The 10,530-nt window shown below is 32.9% G+C and overlaps 1 protein-coding gene across 7 annotated transcripts; it reads left to right on the top strand.

Moving 5' to 3' along the window:
• The first annotated feature begins 3,463 nt into the window (after positions 1–3,463).
• LOC142520130 (PHD finger protein EHD3) lies at positions 3,464–10,099 on the top strand. Of its 7 annotated transcripts, none has more exons than XM_075623126.1 (8): positions 3,464–3,564; positions 3,905–4,082; positions 6,183–6,386; positions 6,652–6,984; positions 7,697–7,786; positions 7,905–7,949; positions 8,117–8,161; positions 8,826–10,098. In XM_075623126.1, the coding sequence occupies exons 2-8, from the start codon at positions 3,909–3,911 to the stop codon at positions 9,690–9,692; spliced, it is 1,758 nt and encodes a 585-aa protein (XP_075479241.1). In that variant the 5' UTR covers positions 3,464–3,564; positions 3,905–3,908; the 3' UTR covers positions 9,693–10,098. The 7 variants fall into 7 exon arrangements, with proteins under 7 accessions (XP_075479241.1, XP_075479239.1, XP_075479240.1 ...); XM_075623124.1 differs by having other exon boundaries at positions 3,471–4,082; positions 6,652–6,716; positions 6,762–6,984; positions 8,826–10,099; XM_075623125.1 differs by having other exon boundaries at positions 3,471–3,564; positions 3,900–4,082.
• The last annotated feature ends 431 nt before the right edge of the window (positions 10,100–10,530 follow it).

Below are 10,530 nucleotides of genomic sequence, written 5' to 3'. Positions count from 1 at the left end.
GTGAATGGAAAATATTATTCATTGCTAATGGAATTAGATATAAGAAATTTCTTATTCCTGTTGAAACTCAGTAAAATTTTTTGTATCATTTGCTTACTACTTTGTTACGTTTTAAAGATTTACTTACAACATATTACAACAATGTAGCGACAAAAGCTTTAACATTGACCGACTCTGATTGAGATATTTTGACTAACTGTATTTCTTTGTTGGAAATTTTTTAAGAAGCAACTGAAAAATTTTCTTGTATTACCTGCCGTGCTGCAAACATGTCTCTACCTCGATTTTTCAATGTGTTTTTAAAATTTATTGAATAAGGTACCGATATAGTTGTGAGTGATTTTGTTTCAAGTATAGAATATAACATTTTAAAATATTGGGACTATCTCAATTGTGCATAGCTTAGTAACATTGTTTGACCCTATTTAAAGTCAAGGTGGCTTAGAGATTTTTTGAATATTATGCTAATTTTCTTAAAAAGGATGTTGATGATCAAATATGTCAATCATACATTATCTTCAAGAACTGTTCAATTTGTACACTAATGAATAGGGTGGCAGGGTGGAGCGAGTAACCAAGAAGACCTAGAGGAAGAGCCGAAAGACAAAGCCAAATAGGAGCAATTAACTTCTTTCAAAATTTGAAACGACAAAACTTGAAAGAAAAAAAGTTACAACAATAAAGTCAAATGACATACAGATATATTTAAGTAAGTATTTTTAGACTCTAAGAAATTTCGATGTTATAGAATGGTTGAAAACAAATTCGCAACTTTGTCTAGTATTAGGGACAATTGCAAGAAATTTCCTAACAGTTAAATGTTCAAGCGTTGCTTCTGAATCAACATTTTCAACGTATGCCAGGATCAATGGCGAACAAATAACTAATTTAAAGCAAGAGTTATAGGACCACCAGAGTTTCAAGCTCAAATTTCAAGGAAGATCCAGAGTTTTTCAAATATATTTTAGTAAATTGTAATGAATTTTAAATGTTTAATGTACATATCAATATTTTATTTATATTTATCATTTCGTATGCTTTATTTTCTCAATTTTTCTTCAAAATATGAAAAAATCGAATATTCAATGTTAGCTTCATGTTGGGGTGATAATTTTTTACCACCCTAGTGCGACCAGCTCTGTCTCAAATTTTCATTAAATCGTCTCGTTCTACGGCTGTCGAATATTACCACTCTAGCACAAGATGTTGAGTTTTCATGAATTGAATCTCACTAATACGAGCTAGGGTGGTAAAAAAGTAGTGCCCTAACGCTGAACCAGTCCATCTACTACCGATCCAGTAGTGGATTAGATTGATATTAAGGTTACTACCTTGGGACTGAAGCTGGTTCCGACCAGTTCCGACACCAACAGATCCAGAAGACCAGAACCAATAATCCGTTAAGCATGCCTAGTCTACATTGGATTATCAAACCGAAGATCCTCAATAGAAAATAATTAGGTGAAATCATGAAAAACTATCAAGTATACCATCACACATCTCACACAATTATATATATTTGTTTCAAATTTATTGTTAATTTTTAGGGAAAATAGTTTTTTATCCACTGACTTGTTCAATTTTGAGTTTTGGTCAATAAAGTTTTTAAAGTTTGATTTGAATACTAACTTTTAATTTTTGGATATTTTGATCCAATTGTTGAATTGACACCGAAAAATGCTGACGTGACACCGAAAAATGATAATGCGACTTAGGAAATGTTGAATTGTCAAGCTATCACGTCAACATTTGGGTCAAAATAGTCGGAATTAAAAACCAGTGCATCAATGCCAAAATTTTGAAAAGTTAATGAATTAAAACCAAAAAATGGACAAGTTAATTTACTCAAAAAGTCATTTGCCCTAATTTTTATATTCTCTCTCTATACTATTATTAATATTGTAATAGTTCTCTTGTCAGACTATCTTACATATTTTTATCTATGAGACGAGATAATCATGCCTATATTTACAATAATAAATAATACTTTGACATAAAAACTAATATTTTTTAATGGATGACCTAAATATGAGACATGTCTTATAAAATCGATTAATGAAACCATCTCACAAAAATTTTGTGTTAATATTGAGGTATGAATAGTAAGCCATATCATGCCAATTTTTTTGTCCAGAATACTTTACCCATAACTACCATTTTTTTTAAAAAAAAAATCAAACAAAGAGTAATAAATTAGTGATTAAAAAATTTTCAAAAAAAAAAAAATCAAACAAAGAGTAATAAATTAGTGATTAAAAAAACACAATATTAAATAAAAATGATATTATTATATCTAATATAAAAAAATTTATCATTTACAAATATAAAACTACATTGTATGAATATATTTACTGGTTTATTATCAAGCCTTACCCCCCTAGACCGACAGCATACTCAAGCAAGTTACTAAATTATGATATTACCCCTAGTTTAATAAAAACAAATTAATTATAAAAAATATCTAATAAACATATAAAACATAAGTTGGAACACTAGTATATATATCGATACGACGATACCATCTACAATATATCTATACTATATTATCTATACTATATTATTAAAAATCTCTATAATAGAGACAAAAACGGTGTCTTGGTCTGTTTTTGGCTCTTCCAATTTTGTCTTTGTGTGACACCAATATTAAATTTTATTTTTATTTTTTTAATTTCAACAAATACCTTTGTTTTTATTTTTTTAATTACAACAATTCAAATAGCACTTTAGTCCCTCGATAATTTGTCAAATTTTACTTCAGTCTCTCGATAATTATAAAAAAAACTGTACACATATGCACCACATGTGCAAACTAGCTATTTATTAATTAAGGTTCTTGAAGTAACAAAATTTGGTGTCTTGATTTTTTTTATAAACAAAATACCCTTTACAAAATCAAGAAAAACATTATATTTTTATATAATTTATTTAGAGTAAGTTTTTGTGAGATGGTCTTATGAATCTTTATCTGTGATACGGGTCAATTCTACCAATATTCACAATAAAAAGTAATATTCTTAGTATAAAAATTAAATTTTTTTCACGGATGACTCAAATAAGAGATTTGTTTCATAAAATACTATTCGTGAGACCGTCTCACACAAGTTTTTGCTTTTTTTAAATAAATACGTGTCTTATCCAATACTATCATATCCTAATAAATTATATGTTTATCTTCATCTATATTTTTAAATTTTAAAAACAGTCATATCACCATAAAACAAAAGAAATAATTATCAAATTTTTCTTTCAAAGTTTTATATTTTATTATAATCTATCAAAAGTTTTACACAAAAATTATTTAAAAATGAAAAATTTAATGGAGAGGATTATGTTTGGTTTATAAAACCGACACGTGTCCGTTTGGGTAGAATCACAACGGAATTTTGACACCTGGGTTCTCCGGTTACCGGTCAAGAAAACTGAAAAAGGCCGTGAAAAGTAGCGATAAAATTGTTTTTTCCCACACACAGTGCGAAAAGTCCCTCTCATTTTCAAAATTTAACGCGCATCCTATCTAGGGTTCCAAATTTTAACGTGTGAATTCTCGTGCTCTCTCCATCTCCTGTAAGTTCCTCCCTCGCTAGATAAGTTTTTAAATTCGTGTTTTTACCCGTGTTTTATGCTTGAATTGTGGTTTTTTTGAAGTAGTTTTGTTCAAGTTGGAATTCAACTGCTTCGTTTTGGGGGGGTTCTAGTTTATGCCCTTAATTGGCTGTGCTGTGTCAAGTTGCGAAATTGACAGGAAATTCGAGTTTGTTTGATGCAATGAGAGTGGATTTGTGGCCACAAGACTCCAGTTCTTGAGCTGAATCGTTAATTTGGTTGTTGTTAAGTGATGTATAAGCATGATTGATATAGTGAGAGAAATAATTGATTGTGGGGACGATACTGTTTTTAAGAGTAGGGTAATGGTGCCAAAGATGGTTTCTGAGAAAGCAAATGGCGTTGCTACCATGGATGTTGAAACTGGCTCATCGGTTTTGGTAGATGATAGTATGATTACTTACAAGAGGCGAAAACATACCGACATTCATGAGGGTGGGAAGATTTGGAGTGATTCTACCAGTCACTTCATCCATAAGGTGTGGATATTTCTCTTTATTTGAGTTTTACAGTCCTCTGTCTTTTGTTATTTATGTTGCCTTTTCTGCCTGTACTAGAAGTTAAAATTTTGAAAGACACTTCTTGTGGTCTTAATTTTTGCTCTTACCTTTCAGTTGTTTATGTAAGAACTATTTTCAACGATTTTTTGCACTGAATAACGCCAGCAATAATGTAAGATGCATGAGTAATTTATGGTTTGGACGATTCTTTTGAAAAGGCCGCGTACACTACATTAATTATTATCTCTTTTCCACATTTCCATTTGTTTCGTACACCACCATCTTTGTATTCAATAGCTTCAACTTAGATGGAAAAGTTGCTTAAAAATGAAAATTGCTTGTGCCAATTACTGGGATGTTTCAATCTTTTAATGCCAGGAATATTTTCTTTCAATGCTGTCATCTCAAAATGTTTGTGTCTGGCTTTCTTTTTGACAATTTTGTTTAGAGAATTGAAAAAATTCTACGAAGATTTCAGCATTAATGTCAGTGCAAGAAAGATGGCTGGGTGAATTTTTGTCTAATTTACTTCCTATTTTAGTTTTTGTTTCTTGAGACGACGACTATGTTAGCATTTTCATATGGTGAAGAGAGATGTGATAAATTATCATACATGTATTATTTCAGAGATCTTCTAATATTAAATAAATTTGAATAATTCTTTTCATGGTTTATGCTGTTGCTCTCCTGCTGTAATTCACCTTTAGAATTGAAGTGTATTTGAGAATTTTAACTTCATCATCTGGTGAAAGAAATTTGGCTGAAATACATGTTCTAATGTATGAAATCCCTGCTAACTTAAAGCACCCAAGAAAGTAGTAATGTTTGCTGTATTGCACTACCATTTAGTCTAATTCTTGTAACTAGTAAATGATGAGTTAACTATTGATTTAGTTTGAAAACACATTATAATTTCACCTTTTAGCGGAGCAATACATTGTTCCTTACGCAGGTTAATTTTTTTTCGAAAAATTGTAATGGTTTAATGGTGAGTAAATGTTAAGCTCGAGTTTGAATGTGGCAAGTTCCTCAACTTCTTTTGTTAAGTAGACATCATTTGGCAGCCCATAATGTCACGTGCAGCTTGTCACATGCTCAGGATATGGATCTGGATATGGTGGTTAACTGCAAAGTAGTCCAGATCGGACAGCTATTTTTATTTTTGTGCTCGGGGGTTTTCCTTACGCTTCTGACATTTTTATTATCATAAGCCTGTAATTTGTCATATGTATGAAGTGCAACTGGTAATTGATTGTCGTTTTATTGAAGATGCTTAAATATATTCTCAAGAAGCTGTATATGATGTAGATGCTGAAAACTTGAATTTTTTTTAGCTCCTTCAAAATTAAACATGTTTTTGCACTCATGATAAAAAAAGTTGCGAAGGATATACTTTTGTAATTTCATGTTGGAAGACGTATAAACTGGTCAAATGTCTTTTTTTAATTGTTTCTCGACATGATATTAATTAAATTGTCGTCATAAGCCCGTAATTTGTCATGTGTGTAAAGTGCAACTGGTAATTGATTGCCGTTTTATTGAAGATTCTATATCTTTATGAGTAAACAGCTTGAATGACAAATTACTTGGAAATAAGCATTTCTTCTTGATGTCTTTCCATCTATTCTCTCCCTATCTACTTGATTTTTTTCCCTTTCTGTACCTTGTACAATTTTTCTATTTGCATGTGTTTTTCCTGAATTCATGTGACAGCCACATGCTAGAATTCTAGAATAAAAATACAAGGCTTGAAGTACAGAAAATGTCATGGTTCTTTATCTTTGGGCTCAATTGTGAGCGAACAATGCTCATTCAACAGTTAACTACATTCTTGGGGTTGTAATTCAATTATGTCTTGAACTATAGTTCGTTCCATGTTGAATGTGGGTTACTTCATGAGGCATCAATTTGTTTAGTTTGACATATTCATTTTTGTGAGAATGCGATGTTACAAATTTTTTTTTGATGTTTCTGCATGTTTTTGGTTTTCTGAGAATTTTTTTCCCTTTTGTGCGAATATTCTTATTTTTTATCTATCTGCTGTGTTTATTCTGAGTGTTCTTCATTTGATTTTTGCAGTCAATGAATAATATATTAGATCAAATTGGCTCTTTTCAGAAGCATTCGTGTGAAAATGTTTCCAATAATTGCTCACTCAAGCACCCAAGAGATATTATTCTACAGCAAATATATCAGTCATTAGAGGGTGAAGATGGTTTGAGAAGTTGCATCCACGAAGCTATTGCGTTTCATCCAGGAATTGATAGCAGATCTGATGTTAAGGTACTTACGTATATTCAGTTTTTAGAAACTATTCTTTTAATTGTAGCAGTTGTCATATTGACAAAATGCATTTGTGATTTGGAAAAGAATCGTGGATTGGATATTTTCAACTGTTTAAGATATTTTCAAGTTGCATTGCATTCTGGTCACTGAATTGCGTACTTCTATACCACCGGCTTCAAACTGCAGAAATATGCTGGAGATGGAAGCTAGTTCATCCTTTATATAATAAAGATCTAAACTAACTATACGGTTTTCCATGCAGAAATCTGCACTATATTGTGAAAACAGGGAGAAATACACCTTTCAGATTGGTTCAATTTGTGATGGTCTCCACAAGGAATCCCATACAAGTCGAATTATGTCATCCAATGGATCGGTAAATGCATTGAATCATCACTCGGTCACTGAGCTCTGCCGGTCCACACTTTCTGAAATTATAGAGTCAGAAAAGTTTTCACAATTATGCAGTTTACTGCTTGAAAATTTTCAAGGAATGAAGATTGAAAAGCTACTTGATTTGAGTCACATAAACTCAAGAATGAAGGAGAAAGCATATGAAAGTTCACCTGTATTATTTCATTCGGATATCCAACAGGTTTTCTTCTGAAAGTTAGTGACTATGTAACTGCAATGAATGTTTATATCTTGACTTCTAACAATGAACTCTGCATAAAGAATAGCTGATATTTTAATTGCGCCCAGGATGGCTATCTTTGCTAAACTCTTTCACTCCTTGTGTGCGAGTGTCTGGGAAAAACTGGGTGTATACCTGACTCTTGAGAAAATATTTCTACGGACTGTTACAAACTTTTTTGTTTGATTTTTACAATTTTAGTTGAGAGGGTATCCTAGAGATAGCCACTGACTGTTACAAAATTTTTCGTTTGATTTTTACAATTTTAGCTGAGAAGGTATCCTAGAGATAGTGTTGAATTTCCCTGACCTTATTGTGGATTTTTTATTTTTTCTTTGTTAATGCCAATACCCATCCAAACTCAGTTCTTGGTGGGGAAGGATGATATCTTGTACTTTGAAAGTTAAGTGTTTTTGCATTTCTTTTATGATGGGTGGTTCCAATGGCGACAAGTAATACTATAATGGCTCTATATGTAAAGGCTGGTTTCCTATGTTAAAATGGAAGATTTATGAAAGATCAATGTTCAATCAAAACTTATTATTTCTTGGTGCATATGAAAAGTCAACGTGCATTATTTATATATATGGCATGCCCAATTGTGGACTTGATATTTCTTAGTCTGACTAATATGCTTTAGTTCTCAGTTACGAGTGCGGACTTCATTTTGTAGGTATGGACAAGGCTTCAAAATGTCGGCACTAATATGGTTGCCCTTGCAAAGTGCCTTTCAGAAAAAACAATGGCATCTTTTCAAGAACGGGTTGGTTGAGTTGGCTTGAATATACTTAGTTTTACGCATGTTTGTTATTTCAATCTCTTAATTTTACTTCCTTGCTTCTTTGACGTCCTTTTTTAACTTATATATTTCATTTTCTCAGGCTGGCAGTTCAGAACTCAACATTTTTGAGGATGGCAGACATGAGGTATTATTCCCTTTTTTTTCTTCTTTTATTTTTGGATGGTTTTTTCTTTTTTGTTCTATTACCTTTTTCCTCCTAATGTAATTGGAGTTGAGAGAGGAGCACTGTTTATTTACTATCCCTGCATATTTAACATCCTTGGTTTGACTTGTAATTTTTCATTTTCTCAGGCTGGGAGTTCAGCACACAACATTTCCGAGGGTGGAAGACCTGAGGTAATTGCTTTTTTCCTTTTATTTTTTAATGATTTTTTTTCCTTTTCTTCTAATGCCTTTTTCTTTTCAATAGAACTTAATGTGACAGAGGAACACTCTTCTTACTGTCTAATCCCACGTTAATGTTATTTTATTTCGTTCATATGATTTCTGTTTATATTACCAAACAATAGTAGTAAATAACAAAATATGATGGTTGTGGTGATTGGTACTTTTCCATCATAAAAGTTGAATATTCTGTATTCCAGTATATATTCTAGAGCATTTCATTGTGTTAGTTTAGTGGCTGGCGATTGTTTGCCTAGAAAATTCAGTTTTTTACAACATGGAGAATTTATCTAATTTTTCATTGTTTCATACTCTTGATTTTTCTTATTGTTTCTACGCTCCCAAGCAGTATGCCCCGATGAAGATTTTTTTGGGTTGTGTTTGCAAAAGGTATTATGAGATATATACATAGAGTTTTACCTGTATTGCTTGTTTATTTTGATTCTGTTGTTGAAATGATTTGACATCGTGATGTATACTAAATCCTTGTTAAAGAAATGGTGTTCAAACTAAAGTTGTGAAATATAACTGGTTAAAAAATTATGGGAAACTGCTATGTTCTTGATGTTTGGATGGTTGCCGAAATGCATTATGTTCCAATTTTTTATTCTGACAGCACCTTGCTCAAGAATATGACACACACACTAAGCAGTGGCGAACAGCGGCCCATGCTCTTGATGAAGTTCATACCTGCAGGCGCTGTGGGGAGAAGGCCGATGGAAGAAATGGTCTAGTTTGTGATTCATGTGAGGAGATATATCATATCTGTTGTGTTGAGCCTGCTGTTAGAGAAATTCCCGTTAAAAGCTGGTATTGTGCCAACTGTACTTCAAAGGGAATAGAATCTCTACATAACAACTGCGTAGTCTGTGAGAGGCTCAACGCTTCATTTGATGGCAACGAAGAGGATGAGTTTCTGTATGAGGAAACACCAGAGGAATTGGAAGAAAGTTCAACTGAAATAGTTGCAAATGAAAGGAGTAAACGGATTACACAGTGCAAGGTGTGTAGAACTGTGATCAAAAGAGTAGAGGATTACAAGATATGTGGCAATCCCTTCTGTCCTCACAAGTTTTACCACACAAAATGCTTGACAAGCAAGCAGTTGATCTCTTACGGTCACTGCTGGTATTGCCCTTCTTGTCTGTGTAGAACTTGCTTCACTGATCGAGATGATGATAAGATTGTTCTTTGTGATGGGTGTGATCATGCATATCATACGTACTGCATGAACCCACCTCGCTTCGACATACCCAGAGGAAAATGGTTCTGCAGAAAATGCGATGCTGGAATTCAGCGTGTCCGCAAAGCTAAAAAATTACATCAGAACCTGCAAAATAACTTGAAGAAGAGGGCCTTGGATGGAAAAATAAAGGTAGACAAGACTTCCCAGAAATCTGGTGGTGTAGATATGCTTTTAAATGCAGCCAAAACTCTGAATTACGAGGAGAATCTGGGGGCAATGGGGTTGAAAGCTAAATGAGCATATGAAACTAGGGCGTGTTTTTTGGGCTGACAAAGAAGTTTCATAATGTAGTTAAAGTGTACACATGTGTCGTACCTGCATCATTGGAGCAACTTTTAACATTTTTGCGGATTGGTAGATGGACTGGCTTCGGCTACAAATTCTGGTATAGATTTGATCCTGTTTTTCTCCATGGGCGACGATTACTGGCAAACTGTGTCATAACGAGGTACTGTGAGATTGATTTAGGTGTGGTACTTTGTGGTGCGTGCTCCTTTTCTGAATATGGTGCAGGGTTTTCGATTTCAGACAAAAACTGATGTTTCTAGTTGTAAAATGACAGATTTTCTTGAGCATTCCTTTATTTTGAGGATCATCATCTCCTTTGCATTTGATTGGTAGTCTGATACTCACGTGATTTTTGCAAAAGACGGGGGCGGGGGGGGGGGGGGGGGGGGGGGGCGTCAAATGGAAAACTTTCTTCATTGTAAGTTGGCATTTGAAAGTAAACCTGCTTCAAAGACAACAAATTTTTTAGCTCGTTTTGGTTTAGATGTCACTGAATTCTTCAAGGTTGTAGTTGTATTAATTATTGGAATTTTTGAAAATATGGATTTGAAATCTAAATGTTTGAAAAATTAATGAATTCAGAAAGTTTTACGCAAAAGCACATTGAAAAAAAAAATTTAATACTTAAAAATATTTTCCCAAACCTAAGTGATGGATTTGAGCGGAGTTTGAATTTCATTGATTTCAAATCATTCAATCAAATACGAAGTCCAGATAATTGAATTTGTAATCAGCAAATCCAATTGATAATTCAATCTGTATGGTTACAGCTTAGTTCTCTAACAGT

The sequence above is a fragment of the Primulina tabacum genome, chromosome 12 (genome assembly GCF_025594145.1).
Source record: "Primulina tabacum isolate GXHZ01 chromosome 12, ASM2559414v2, whole genome shotgun sequence".
NCBI lineage: Eukaryota > Viridiplantae > Streptophyta > Magnoliopsida > Lamiales > Gesneriaceae > Primulina > Primulina tabacum.
The sequence above is the reverse complement of the archived record's forward strand: the minus strand, read 5'-3'. Positions and strand labels throughout refer to the sequence as shown.

Bases quoted from the DNA above. Each gene is read 5' to 3' on its own strand.
- LOC142520130 (XM_075623123.1), top strand. From the start codon at position 3,846: ATGATTGATATAGTGAGAGAAATAATTGATTGTGGGGACGATACTGTT. The intron at 6,985-7,696 runs GTTTTCTTCTGA...TTCATTTTGTAG, and splicing joins TTCATTCGGATATCCAACAG to GTATGGACAAGGCTTCAAAA. The intron at 8,162-8,825 runs GTAATTGCTTTT...TTATTCTGACAG, and splicing joins CCGAGGGTGGAAGACCTGAG to CACCTTGCTCAAGAATATGA.